The 15798-nt window shown below is 38.8% G+C and overlaps 1 protein-coding gene across 3 annotated transcripts in view; it reads right to left on the minus strand.

The window, feature by feature from the left end:
• Nucleotides 1–15798, minus strand: part of dlg1 (MAGUK family member discs large 1) — a 401255-nt gene that overhangs the window by 311400 nt on the left and 74057 nt on the right. For all 3 annotated transcript variants that reach the window (XM_019061367.2, XM_072306235.1, XM_019061369.2), the window contains exon 2: nucleotides 13028–13158. In XM_019061367.2, coding sequence (XP_018916912.1) covers nucleotides 13028–13158 — 131 coding nt within the window. The remainder of the gene's footprint in view (nucleotides 1–13027; nucleotides 13159–15798) is intronic.

The raw sequence follows: 15798 nt of genomic DNA on the forward strand, positions 1-15798 counted from the left end.
ACTTTGTTCCTCGTCAATACAAAATCCTGCAGTTTAGATTAAGTCATACCGTGCGGAGAGAGTTATTTCGAATGCGATTCTAGTGAACTGCAAATCTCAAGGGCAGTAACGTGGACTCAGACCCTTTCTCCAGTTGCGTGCCGTACTTTGCGATGAGTCGATTGTTGTGCCACTTTAATACCTACGTGAAAGAATCGATTATTAGGATGCTCATAACGAGTACCTTGATAATCGATTCCATGTCATAGTTTCAAATGGGTAAATATCAATATTCGATGATTCACGCCTCATAATCGCCCCTTTACCCTAGAGAATGAAGTATTTTATGAACGGCTTCCAATGGAATAGGAGAGAATGGAGGGAACGAGCACAAGAATGAATTGATCAAATATACTGAGAAAGTTGTAAACTACACGGTAATCTTTCTTGCGGTTTATGATTTTAGAACCCGTGTTATAGGCTGGAGACACCTGACAAAAACTAGTCAGAATTAATGGCGGAAATGATTCGCTGGTGTATAAGGTCAATCGTCGCAATGGACGAATGGAATTCTCGGAAATTTTTTTTTAATCTCGGCAATTGAATGCAAAGTAGGATTCAATAATGCATCTGGTCTCTAAAGAGATTTATGATGATGGGGGAGTGACAATGATGAAGCTCTAGAATAGACACTGAAGCCAATTTGGCAACACGGATATGGTGCTTAAACGCAAGGCGCAAGGAGAGGCCAGTGGGGAGGGGAGAAAGAGGCGGTAAATAAACAAGTCAACGGAGCGAGGCCCTGTTACCAGCGAGAAATTAGAATTATGAAAAGATTAGGTAAATACATGAAAAAAGAGAGAAGGATGGCTGCGGAAACTACGGGAGGTTGTGTGTCATCGGGACAGCGAATAAAATTTACGGAAAAGTATTGAAAATAATGATCAGAGAAGAGAGGACTCATTGAACAATTTTAGAACAAACAGTGAAAGCACTTCGTAAAATAATTTAAATTGACTCTTGCAAAACTCACCACTTTCACTTTTATATTGTACTGAGTATTTTAATAAGAGTAAAATATAAAAGTAAAAGTGGCGAGTTTTGCAAAAGTCAATTTTAACGATTTTAAGAGAGGACTCTTCATGAAGCGCTTTAGGAGGCAGGATTCAGAGCCGGTAGATCAACTTTTGAACTCATCAAATTTTGAAGTTATCAACTTTATTATATTCAAAGAAATCTTAATCAAGGACTCGTAGTGAGAACTTTGTGAACGTGTGAGACTTTGCGACGCAAACCGATACATCGATTTTTAAACCAATTCAGAGGAGCGGTTGACAGAGCCTGAGACACAAAATTGGACGTATTTCTACCAAACGGAACTATGTGCATTAAGACATGAGCCCTGAAACCCATAAGGATACATGTATTATAGGGCTCACGTCATAATGCACATAGTTCAGTTTGGTAGAAATACGTCCAATTTTTAGAGGAAAGTCCGGCGAGCGTTACTTGGGGTGGGTAGTGGTGAACAGTAAATTTATCATTCCATAATTTACGGACAGTCTCAAAGCGCCTCTCAAAACGTAATGCTCCTCTGCGGAGAAGGGCTCGAGTAATTCAGTTGCTGGCGCTGATTCATCTCGATCGATATATCGAACGACCCTGATCGATAAATAAGGGCTTTGCGCATGAGAACTAATCGATGAAGTTTCAATAATCAATGCGTTGATCAGGGCTCGGTCTGGGCCATCATTTTCGGGCTGGTGTCACTTGACGGCGTTTAACAACGTCGGCCGTGGAGGCTAATCATCACCCTGAGATGAGCTCACTCATTAATTTTCCGGCAAGATTTGCCTCCTGGCTCGGATACCTTTGATTTATCTACCGATTTGATTAACTTGGACCCCGCCTTTGGGGCTCGAGAGTATTTTGCCTTATCAAACACTGACGCCAGGTTAAATAAAAAAGACGACGCCTCGTCTTTCGGTGGTTATTCAGAATCAGCATGACTGCACCAAACGAAACTTTAGTTCCTCGTATGTTACTTTTCCATTAATAATCAATAAACATTCTGACCTGAAATTTTGAAAGTGTATTCTTTACAATCCATAGGAAATTCTCACAATGTTTCAAAGAAAAATTTTGGCGGATGCATTAAACATTAAATAGAATTTTTAAGAAGTACAAAGTATTAATTTAGCACGATTAAAAAATACAAATGATTTTTAAAGTTTTTTTTTTTTTGTTTTTTTGGGCGATTATTAGTTTTGCTGTGCGCTGCCGTACACATTTCATCACTTTTATAGGCATGACAAAAATTCAATTTATTCCTTCCTTGTCTTTTTGTACATTTCTGTTATTACGTAGCGTTAAGGAACTTTTAAATAAATGTTTTAATCAACCAACCAACTATTCAATATCTGCCAATTTTCCGTCACATAAGGAAGTATATCCGTTTTTTCTGCGACTTAAAGAGTATAGAACTTGTGCAAGTTACCCAATGTTTCTTTATACTTCGAGAACACGACTCCTTCCTATTTCATCATTACCTAAATTTTGAAAACATCCAAAAAGTATTCAGGTTTTACACGATGCAAGAGCATGCTATCAAATCATAAAATGTTATAGGTCCTTCAAAAAAGCAAATTGAGCAAAAAATACTCCTCAATACTTTAACTGAGCCACACACAATGTACAACGCTGCGTTTGAGCTAAATCTTTCTTTAATTCAGTTCATCAGGAGGTTATTCTAGTATTCAACGATGATTAATACTCCAATTTGAATCCACCGCCGTAGGATGAACTTTTAAATCCACGATGACAGGGTGGGACCCAAAAAAAACCGAAGCCCATATTTATTATCTAAAACAGCTCCGAGGTAAGCTAAAAAAAGTGACACCATTGCAACATTTCCATTATACCACCATTTCCATTTTACGTAATTAATAAGCAGAATGGGTCAGCGGCACAAGTCGAAGAATCGCATTTTGATGATTTAAACGTATCGATCATAAACAAATACTAAGATTTGCCCAGACGCCTTCTTTTTGTGTCCAACATCGATTGAGATATCATCTTTTGAAAAACACTGTGTATGAATGACGCTATCCACTGCAATAGCACATACCATGTTTTCTCTCATTTTCAGTGTACTTTTCGAGGGAAATACACTATTGTGTTATATGCATGCCTAATGGCTTATATGTGAGGCGTTCTTCAGCGATTGGTTGCAAGGGACTGAAGTAGTATAAGTATGGACTACCTAACCGCAATACACGAGAGGCCCGATAGTTAGTCCATCATTTCCTCCCTTAATCTAAACAAATTAACCTCTCGTTTCAACCTATAGGATCCCTCCATTTCCCCTTTGTCATCTTCGTCCATAGTTTTTCCTGTCAATCTCAAGGATCATCCAGCAGACAGCGGTAGCCGAGAGTAAAAAGCGACACTGGAAAACTTTGACGACAGTCGCTCATTTGATTGCCCAACTTTTTCGAGTCGAACTTTTTACTCTCCGCTTACCGATGCACAAATATAATTTTAACTTTCCGCGCGAAAAAACTTGGCGAGCGCCCAAACGAAAGGGAACAATGACGGAAATTTCCAACAGTGTCTGACCGCGCGCGCGGTTCGCGAGATTCAATCCTCAACCCTGGGACTTTCATTCATGGACAAGAAAAAGGAAAATAAAAGGAGCCGAGAAACCGACCTGCGCACAGGGGATCGAGTCAATAGGAGAGGTCGGACATGAAATTTTTTGCTAAGACTGCGAATTTTATTGCTTATTTCGTCACAAATTAAATTTTAGAGAGTGTTTCCGAAACTTAATTGTATGAAAAAACCAATGGAACAACACTCTTAAACTCCTTTGTTTCATATTTTCGAATATATTAGCTTTCAAAGTTTCCACCGATTGTCCGACTTCTCCACTGAAAAAAAATTCTCGGCGTTTTTACCAAGGTTCGTTGGTACCTTTTACAATTTCACTTTTTTACCAATTATTGGTAATTTTACAAAGACAGACTAGTAAGCTTACCTAAAAACCGGTATTTTTACTGTTTTTTCAGGTAAGAATACCACTTTTATTGGTAATCTTTTCCCGGTAACTTTGCCATTTTATCTCGGTAATTCTACCACAGTCGATAAAAAATATTGGCGTTTTTACCAAGGTCCAGTAAAATTACCAAAAAAGCAGTTCAATAATTTTACCGAGATTACTCGGTAAAATTCCATAAATGATAATTTTACCAAGAAAAAACTGGGATCAAATAGAACCCGGAATTCTTGGTAATTTTACCCTTTTCCTAGTAAATACACCGAGATTGTTTTTCAGTGTCCTAATGATTCGGTCCATTGTGCCGCGGGCTTTTGAAAAGAGGCCATTTTTTCCACTCCGTTTGCACGCCGCGCCGCTCCTTTAAGTAAAAAATGATGTTTTTATTTCACTTTTAGACAATGGAGTAATGCGAATAAATACCACTCCACGTGTACAGGGTTTTTGCCGGCAGAGATGATGAGCCAAAAGGTAAAGAAGCGGCGCGCGGCGCTGAGGGGAAGGGTAGGAATTAATGCCGGACCTTAAGACTTAACATTCTATGCGAGTCTGTAAAGCCACAGCAAGTTTTTCACCTGGAAATTATTTGCTGCGAACCATGAGTGGTCCAGCGTTTTTCAGCTTCAATTCTAATTTACTCAATTATTCATTTGGTCCTCCAATTTGCCCCGTTATTCGTCTAATTTTTTATTCGGTACAACGTTGCCAAATAGTGAACTAAGCGCAGGCTTTATCGGTTTACTTTTTTCGATACAAATGAAAATGTTTTCAAAAACCGATTATACTTAAATGACTTACTCTATTCTTTACGCACGATGGCCATTTCGGGCCCATCCTCAGATGAAACGAAGCTTTAAGTACAAAATCGGGTAATCGATTTTTGAAAAAAATTTAATTTGTATTGAAAAAAGTGTTCATAGTGCCGATAGAGTGTTAGAAAATTTGTGCAGTATGCTACAACATAGTTTATCGGTTTAATTTGTGCGCTAATGATGTTTACGATAATTCTCGTTCCCCGGATAAAGAAACGTAAATCCATTCCATGGTTGCAAAACTGACTCAAACAATTGTATTCTTATACACGAATGTATCAATACAATTTTTGTCAAAAATGTGTCTGATTTTTGCGAAAGATCAGAAGGAGAATTAGTCATATCTTTCGTCAGAAACGCCTGACATTCTCCAGGTGAAATTACAATAAGTAAGGTAAAATTTGGTAACATTGAAATTGAGTTACGATTTTTCGTGAGGGAGACGCAGGATTGTGTGCAAACATGAGGCAAAAAAAATCAAAATAAAGAAATAAAATAATTGAAAATAAAAAAAATAATAAAAGAGGGGAAAAAAGAAAATGCACCATTTTGATATTCTTCAAAAGTCTACATTACTCGATCCGACAAGAATCTGGCAACAAAGCGGAGAAAATTGGCCACACTTAAATTCCACCGATAGTAATTATCTATTATCCTAGAGCCGGGTTCAAGCCGGAGCTTAAATTGAGCGAAAAAAGGCTCGTGCAAATCCCCGAATCATAATCCTCCTAGCGTCTCCCATCATTTCGTTAAGTTTCGCTCAACGGTCCTCGTATTCCTCCGCCAAGGCCTTCTTCCCTCCTCCCTTCCCACCCCGAAAATCTCCTTCGTTTCCTTTTGGTTCGTTACGCATCTTGAAAAAGGCTTGTAAGTCTCTTATCTACCGCACGAAGATCATTGGAAAACTGTCGTTGAAAAATCGGCTTCAAATCACCTTCGCGCAAGGGATTAGGAAAGGAGGTAGGCGCCAATATCTTGAACCGAGCGAAATTGGGAAGGCAGTAAGGCGGTTGATGAAAAAGTAATACGGCACTACTATACTGCGCGTACGTCGAACGAAACTAATGATCCGGGTTAATAAAATAGGCGTATTTAAATCAAAAGGATTTCAATTATTCCAAAACTAGTGATCAAGGTTACTCGGTTGAATTTTTATCAAGAGAGAATATCTTTATGGTGACCTGAGCCATAGTTTTCATAGGAATACATGCATTACATAGCCCATTTTACAATTAAGATGGATTCTTTTTCATTCGTATAAATGCATCCATTTTTCAGTTGCTTTGAAAGTTAATGAAAGTTTTTTTAAAAAAAGGAAATGATGCATGTTCTTGACAAAACTATACCTTGATTTTGTGAATATTTTGGACATGAGCATTGATCAAACTGAGATTTAAATTAAAAAATGTTCAATCATATTGAGCCGTATCAATTTAAACTATCAAAATAAAGGGAATCTCGCATTTCATGAAAAATGTATACCATTTTTGAGATAAACAATAATTATTCAAGCCCTAAGAATCTTTTGAGGCCTCTGCAATGATCGAAGAGTATGCGGTAAGTTCTTAGCTAAACATTAAAAAATAAATTATTAACCTTTTCTATAAGTACTTGAAATATACTTCATTTGAATATTGGCCGTCTGAAATACATTATCTTTTTCTGTGCTTCCTGTTACGGGCCCTGCGAGCCTGTATGCATTCACAAACAACGCGAGGTTTAAATTACTCGTTCAACTTTTTCCTGAAAGCAAATTTAAACGAAATGGACGGACTTAATCGAATGGATAAATGCCATTCATATTACTCCAGGTTCGTGGAAACAAATTAGGACCGCCCGACAAAGCTTCCGATGAAACGTTCATCAAAAATGATGGAGCTTTCGGTTTCAAATTTACAATCGACGTCATTTTGTTTCATTTTAGAGAATGGTCATGAATAAAAAACATGAATAACAAACATAAATAATTGAAGTCAATATCACAACCATGCGGGCAACTATTTAGAGGCCATGTGTTTCATACACGTAATGCAGTACGCTATATTATAAAAAATGTATGTTCTTTTAGAAGATTTAATATTTCAAAATGATGACACGGGTCTGCAGCCAAAATGGGGCACGAACCTTAGATAATGTCTCTCGTCAGATTTTCAGCGGATGATTTTTTCGGATTCAGCGCTAAAATCCAGTGAGAGACTGTCTGCCTCATGAGAATAAAAATAAGACGACGAGGGAGAAGATGAAGAAGAAGATGCAGAAAAAGGTAGAGAAGAGGGAAAAAATCTATACCTGTGCTATTATGAAAAGCACAAGTACTTTGTACCCGCTTCAGTTCGCAGAACTGTGATCGAACCACGTTTTTGCACATTATAAAAGCACATAATTGCTATCATTATTGTTTGTTTGGCAATCGATACCGGAACAGTCGTCTCTGAAATTTGCTTTTAAAAAAAGCAAATGGGTAGTTTTCTGCTGAGCTAGGTCCAGTTGACAATTGAAAATTGGACTTAATGATACGACATGGAACTGTGTAAAAAGTAATAAAATCAAGAGGAACTATGTAGCACGAATATTGTATGCAAATTGTTCATCTTTACATCATTCTTTTTCACACAGTTCCTTGTAGCATCAATGCGTCCAATTAGCAAAACAATCCGCTGGAATAACAATGAAATGAACGTATTTCTATCAAACGAAACTATGCTTATCAAGACATGAGCTTTGAGACTCATAAGAATACATGCTTACACTGGAAAAAAAACACATTGGATCTAGAGTCCAGACTCTTAGAAACATCGACAAGAAAAAGTACTCTTGATTCAATCAGGATCTAGCTTAAGTCAAGAACCATTAAGCCTCTTAATTTAAGCGGATTTCGTTTTGATTCAAGCAAAAATCCGATTGAATCAAGAGTATTTTTTCTTGTCGATGTTTTCAAGAGTCTGGACTCTAGATACAATATGTTTTTTTTTCCAGTGTAACAGGGCTCACGTCAAAATGCACATAATTCCGTTTGACAGAAATACGTCCAAATATGGAACCTGTTTTGTATCCTTAAGCCACAAGTCAGCGCACATTAGAGGTCTCTGAATTGTAGCTTTCCGTTTGTAAACCGAGAAAGGTTAACAAATTAATTTTCAGGTCATTCATTGGCATTCCATCGGGGATTAGACGGCGGACTCGGACCCGAACTTAGTTGATGTGAAGTTATTAAAAGGTGCTTAGGGCGGAAGATAAACTGGAGCAGAGCACACATTAGATTTGGAGACCATTATCCGGTTAACAGCCGCCGCTAATAGGAAGCGGTTGTGCGAGGCTGGTGATATTTGACTCTCGATTAATTTCTACAAGGAATTCCGCAGAGCCTAGAGGGTGGCTAAGCTTGTCTCCCCGATCCACCAAGACTTCAGCCTCACTTTGATGTGTCGCACTCTCCCAACTTTGTTGTCAAGCTCCCTCCAAAAGCGAATTTTATTCAGAGGTTCGGTGCTACTTTTGTGTCCGAACCTCCGAGCTGCCATTTTATTTAAGTTCGGAACCTCCGATTCGATGACTAGTGAATCGCAATGGTGGTGCGTGATTTTGGTACCACCTCGCGAGGTGGTTCTAAAAAAGGTTCGACCTATCGAAAACCAACGGATCTGATGGGTCGAATTTGTTAACAACGGTGTCCACTGGTGTTGGTGATTGATGAGACAAACCGGGGTAGAACGTCCAAAAGAGGCTCGGAACTTGGAATAAAATTCGCTTCAAATTTGACTTTGACGAGATTATACAGAATCCTAGTGGTTAACCCGTGCTTCGCACATGACACTACATTACGTGATTAAATACGAACATTCCAATCTATTAATTTTTTAACGGGTCAGTTGCGTTAATCACAGAATGGCGTTTCGTAATTACAGAATAAAATGCCCGGGTATTTAAATAAAATCCCGGATGAGTACCCGCAGGGTATTCAAATGTAGGTGCCTAACATGTATTTACTCGATTTATATCACTGTGTTTTCCTGTATTTCCTTTAGCTTTTAAGATTTACGAATCACGCACATAAAATTGTGCAAAATTCCAGGGCTTTCCTGATTTCCGATCGCTGAGAACACTGTTTAATAGACCTTATGACCCGATCTTGATATCAGGTTCTTCGAGGAAAATCGGTTGTTCAAGAAACGCCATTAAAACGAACATGAAACTCAGAAAAGTTGCCACTGTGTTTTGATCGGGAACCCGGGGAAGCAATACCCGAACAGGGAGCATAGCGCAAGGTGGCGTGGGGGGCTTGGATTGATAACTGCGGCTGTATGTTCACGACTGTTTTGGATTATTTAAATAAAATATACTATGTTTTATCGTGGAATTATACGGTTTATATTGGACCTAACGGTGCGGTGCTGCGCAAATATGTTCTCGTCCGATCTGAGCTCCCGGTGGATAGTTTCTAAACAGCTGTTACGAACTAAGAACTGCTACGAATCGATTGTTGAATCGTTATCGAATGACCTTGATCGATATATGGCATTGTGAAGATAGGAATTTATCGAGCAAACTCATTCGATAACGATTCGATACAATTCGATAATTTCGATAACAATCGAGGCGCTGCTTGCACGGGGATAATGCAAATCGTTCACGAGTCCCCCCCCCCCCCACTCTATCCCTACTTACTTGAAGCTAATGCTGCCGTGCTACTGACAAACGCCGTATGAGCTTTCAGGCGTTGCCAAATTTCCTCCGATAAGATGCAAATTTTCAAGGAATCTGTTGGATGTTTTCCGTCTATTTTTTTTTTTGACAATTTTGTACAAAATTTAATCTAAAATATCTGAAAATTTCAAAGAAAAATATGCATGACTTCCCTCGAAGTTACCTTTTTAATCAGGGGAAATTTGGCAAATTTTGAATGTTCATACGGCGTTCTTCCTTAGGCCGGCAGAATTGTTCTCAAACGCACTTCGTGTTTTCTGCAGAGGTTGAATATAAAAACTCACAAATAAGCCCTTCAAATCGAAGCCTGGTTAAAATTCATGTTGAGATAGACACGAGGCAGAGGAAGAATTGGACCGCTCTATGCAGAAAGGAACCAAGCTACATCAGCTATTGCCATTTAACTGGGCAATATAATTTGTTTACATGATAACGCTTGTACGGATTTTCGTGCAAATTTCAGTGAATTTCCCGCATAGTGAGAAGCAAACTTCTTAAAATTTTTAAACTGCCCAGTGAATTTGGCAATAGCTGATGTGGCTTGGTTCCTTTCTGCTGAACGCGGTCCGATCGATCTATCAAGCGTACGTAATAAAAGACTATTATTTCTGGTTCATCTATAAAACTACCCGTGTGCATAGGGAAACGAATGGCATATAATCTTTTTTTAAAGCAACTAGAAACGAAAGTTGCTTGTTAAGCATTGAGGTTAAATGATAGCATCACAAAATATTTTTAATCATCACAAGTTCATGCCAAACACTTTGAGCATATTGTCTGCATCTATAATAAAATTGCGAAAGAACTACAAATATTATCATTTTTGTGACATTCATGTTAATTTGTTACACTGAATTCAACGTGACACGAGGTTGAAAAAGCTTTCTTTTAAATAGACGAGAGTTACGTGCTTATGCCGAAGGGAACTAGGTGAAATTGAATTTCATAAGAAGGATCTATGGAGTAAGTAAAACCTATGCACACTATTATTTTATATTGTTCCTTTAAGTGTAAATGGGTCCAAATGAGACACTTTACCTACAAAGAGTTCGTGGAATTAAAAATTGGAAATTAAAGAGCAAAGCAGAAATTAAATTATGTTCTTCATGAAGTTTTCACGTATATTCACAGTTGGCTGAAGGTTTTTTAAGTGGTCAAGTGGTTTTTATTTTTGTGTCGCTTTGTGAAACCTGCATTACAGGAATTAATTAAGCAGAGGGATATGAGTGAAAAAGGCACTTCGCAGAGATGGGCTTGCTAGCTTTGATCTGAGTTTGCTTGTTTTTTTCGACGAAGTTCGTGCATAAAAATCAAAGGGGTGGAATTGCGCGGTGTCGCACAAGAAGACGAGGTACAAATTTCAGACATGTGACTTAAAAGTGGTGAGTTTCAGACGTGAACAGCACACACGCTCGTTTTTAAAACGCCATATACTCCTACTCAGCTTAATATATGGACAAACATGACTTTCCTGTGAGTAAACTTTCTACCCGGTAATGGATATCCCCATATGTGCCATTAAATAGATGTGATGCTAGAGAGATGAAGGATTATCTTAAATTTAAAAAAATTTCAGAATGTCACAAGTCCTGCCTCATTTAATGTAAGCTTTCTTTCTTTTCAGTCATCTAGTTTATTACTACAAACCCCAATAAGACCAACGGCAAGTATCCATCTGACTTTTTATTTGGTCATAAGGCTGGGCAGTTATTTTTACCGAAATTTAAAACTTCAATCTTGTGTGTTCAAAAAGGAGCAGAAACCATGATAAGGATATGAAAAAGTTCTGTCAGTTCTGTCACAACACACATTTTACTAATTGCTTGATTGTGATTATGGATTTTGAGCATGGGGCTCATTATCATCATAAACACAAAACACGAAAATCTATCCTTACTACTCATCCTTTTTATGATTTTTTAAGCGTGCCAGTACGGCTCGCTTTTTGAAATCACTCGGATGTACCATAGTACAGCACACAGATCAACCAATGCTATTCAACGGGTCGTCCAAATACTTTTTTCCTCGCACCCGTTTCTTTGTCTTTGAACCATTACACTGTCAAGCCCTGATGGTCTTTTACCAAAAAATCTAATGAACTGCTAATTGGAAACCCTTGAGAACATTTTTCTGTCAAAACCGTATTATTCAATTTGACAGAAACCTCATAGGAGCTTTCTTACGCTCGGAGGACTCAACTCTAGAACCTTCTTTCCCGCCAAAACTCTACAGCCAATGAGCGTCTTGCACTGTAAGTGCAATCTGTGATGAGCCTCGTGACTCATTATACTATGTACTAACCATGGCCCCTGCCGAAATCCCCTTAAACCTCTACAGTTATCTCGCGATATAGCTTTGGGTGTCCGGTTTCGAGCAAGGCAATAAAAGACGGCGAGGCGATTAACCGATTAACCATTCACCGTGATGCCAGGATCTACCAAATTTTCTCAAAAATTGTTTTCCGTCTATTTAGCGAGTTTTTCTTTACTTTCCGTTGAAGTACAAATAAAAAGTGACCTCATTTGTACAAATCGGCCGAATAGGAGAGAAGTTACAGTTCGAAATCCAAAGAGATTAACTGAACGCGATTTCGATGCACGGCAGTTCGCCCAAATCACGGTCGTGCGCAAATGCCGCATATCAGCTTAAAATCAAGATAATTGGACGGAATCTTTAAAATTAATTTACATTCAACGTTCATGAATCAATATTTTCTCCCAAATTTAGCAAAAAGTACCAATTGATGCAAAAAGCAAAGACGTGAAAATAAGAGGTATTTGTCCAACATTTCAGTTATTCGGCACGCTTTTCCAACATACTCATGTTGGATTTTTCCTTCTTGTTTTTTTTTTTGCATTTATTCATTTTTACTTTTTTAACTTTTCTTCATTAACTATACTTAAGAACTAATTAACGGTTTGTTCTGTGATAAGGTATATGTCTGTTGGTACTGACAAAGTAAACAACGTTTTGATTCCCATAAATATCTGAAAAAAATACAAAAGAAAAACAGGAAAGAGAGAGAAACCAAAAAATGAAAAAAGGAAAAACAAATAACGGCGTCATTAAAAACCAAGCTTGCAATTAGGACACAAAGCGACGTAGAAATGAAAGGTCTCGATAGGTGTGCGCACGAGTCAAGTGGTTGCGGCAATACTGCCGTGTTCAAGATAAACGCCGTATGAACCTTGAAACGTTGCCAAATTACTTTTGATTGAATACGTATTTTGAAGACAACCTGTGAATATATTCCGTTCGATTTTCAAGAGAATTAGACTTGCAACATAATCAGAAATATCAATGCATTGCATAAACAAATACTTCTGACTTTCTTCAAAAATAAATATATATTATCGGGGGAAATTCGGCAACGTCGAAATGTTCATGCGGCGTTCTTCCTTAGCAAAGCATGGAACGGGACAGGGGGACTCGGACTACGGATAAAAGAAGTTGGGCAATCATTCATCTTGTGACTTACATCGTTGTGAGAGGGCGCTATCGGTCCATCGCTGGCTTCCCATTTGTTGGCTATGCGGATTGTTTCAGCGGTTTTCTGTTGGATGGATTTGCTATCGTCCAACAAGGTCAGCTCGTAGAACTCCTGAATGTCTGCAACACACCAAAACAACACATCCATCATACAGATTCATAACCTCTTCGCCGCGCCGCGGAAACTTGCGGACTTCCTCATTTGTCATCCCTCTCTCCTTCCGCCTCGCTCTTCTCGCGCCTGGGCCCTTTCGCAGTGGCGAGGCGTGAATGATCGATTATCGATATTCTCCCATTTGAAGCTATGGTAAAGAATCGATTAGTAAGGTGCTCGTTGCGAACACTCTGTTTATCGATCCTTTTCCATAGGTTTAAATGGCAGATCAATCGATATATCGCAAAGCACGCCACGTCGCGCCACTGCCCTTTCGTGCCCTCAGTACTATCTACTCACGTTCAATTGTTGATTCTCATTTCCTTTAGTCACCCTTGCTCGTGGGTCAGCCGTGTTGGAGACACAAATTGCTTTTCACAATTAAAACGCATTGATCAGGGAGAAATAAAAAGCTATTAGATATACACCGTACAAACGCCAATGGGCCTCAGCGGGCTGATTTTTCAGTTTTCGGCTACTCATAATGATGAAAACAGAAGTTGAGCTATTAGCCGATTTTTCAAATATAAGCAGTGGTAGCAACCCAGGCCATGCTTTAACAAAATAAAACTATGTGCAAGAGATGCACATCATTTTCACTGCTGAAGACCCAAGGGTTGGTCGAAACTTTTGCTTGTTCACCATGTTAAAGTAAAATCTATGTAAATATACCTCACATCCTCTTGTACATTGTTTTATTTTATTAAAGCACGGCCTGAGTCGCAATCACTGCTCATATTTGAAAAATTGGCTAATGACTCAACCTTTGTTTTCATCTAACCAAAAAGTTTACACTAACCTACCTTATTCATTTTTGTTCAAAATGGGGCTAAAAAATCCACGCTATTTCTCTTTTATAATGAGAATTAGGTGATCCTTGTTAAACAACCGCTTAGTTTTTCCGAGAAAACATAAGCGTAATGAATCAATACTGCGGGAATGGAGTTGTTTATCCCAATAAGAGCAATTGAAGCTCCGGGAAAGAATAATGCGAACCTCCCAGGAGTAATTAAATCAACTCGCCTGCTAACTGAACATGCTTAATTTCGCCAACACCGACAGCCGCTACACCGCTGCTTGCGTTGGTACGAGTAAGAATTTTCTCAGAGTCTTAATTGGAACGACTGGAGCGTACGTAATCGACTTCGTTATATGAGGTAAAACTCATAATTTGAAGGCCTCAGTTGTGCAATTCGCCACATTTGAAGTAAAACTTCATACATCTATTAAGCGCTCAGCCGCTAGGCGGCGCATTTTGCTTTCGACCTGCCACAAGAGCTCTAGTATAGTAGGGCGCTCAAGCGGTGAAATGACGCACCAACTCATCGATGCACGGAACGCCATTTAAGTTTTTTTTTAAGTACCTCATTTTATCTCTGTGGATACGATTAAATGCAAATTAGCGTAAGAAATAAATTACAGTCCTAAAACTCTCTTCGCTATGCGGTTTATAGTTATCCTATAATTACTTCTGAAAGTTCAAGATTCGCGTTCTGTTTTCCGAAAACTTTTCCACCGGTGATAACCTTATTCGGAGGCCTTAGCAGAATTTGCCTACATCTAGGTTATGTGTTTTTGACCTAGGTACTGGAGAGTATTGCCATCCTTTTGCCCTTCTCTGATTGGTTCATGAGTTTTGGCCTCTCTGGCCCTCTTCTGGCCTAATAAGATCAATGTTCATTTTCTGTAGGTACAGCCGCGATTCAGATTCAGATGACACTACTCTCCCGCTTTTCCCCGAATTTGCGCTTTATCCGGCCTCTCTTGTTGAGTTAGCTGCACCCATCAAGTGAGTAATGGCATCATTTTCATGGTACCTAAATGCATAGAGTACAGAAAAACCGTAATGACCAATTCTGAACGAAATAAAAATCCAGACCTTGAGGTTGCAACGCGATTCGGATCATTTTGACGAAATCGTGAAGCTGGCAACGCTGCAACTCTAAATTGTTCAAATATGCTTATCCTTATCGAAAACTCTCAGATTGCACATTTTTCGTGAAATTTTGGAGGAAATCACACCTCGAAACCTTCCTTTTATCATCAAATTCGATCTTTTTGAGTCCACAACTTGGCAACGCTGCCGCGGGGGCAAAAAATTTTGTATGGGCATGAAAATTTCAGAAAAGTCACATCTTATACCAGGTTAATACATACTAAAAGTTCAGATCGGTCACGGCAAGGATGAGAGAGAAGAGGTTTAATTTGCCGCCCCGTGCCCAGTGTGCTATTTTACCCTTAAAAACCACAAAAATGCGATTATTTTTCAAAAATATCAAACACTCTATTTCGAAATTGGCCAAAAACCCATCAGGCAGTACCCTTCTACAACCTGCGATTTGAATTTTTGAAATTGAATGGAAATCTCGCTTCGAAACCTTCATTTTATCATCAAATTCGACATTTTGGAGTCCGCAACTTGGCAACGCTGCCGCGGGGGCAAAAAATTGTGTATGGGCATGAAAATTTCAGAAAAGTCACATCTTATACCAGGTGAAAACATACTAAAAATTCAGATCGGTCAGGGCAAGGATGAGGGAGAGGGGGTTTAATTTGTCGCCCCAAGGTCAATTTTGCTAGTTTACCCCTAAAAAACCACAAAAATG

The sequence above is a fragment of the Bemisia tabaci genome, chromosome 1, assembly GCF_918797505.1.
Source record: "Bemisia tabaci chromosome 1, PGI_BMITA_v3".
NCBI lineage: Eukaryota > Metazoa > Arthropoda > Insecta > Hemiptera > Aleyrodidae > Bemisia > Bemisia tabaci.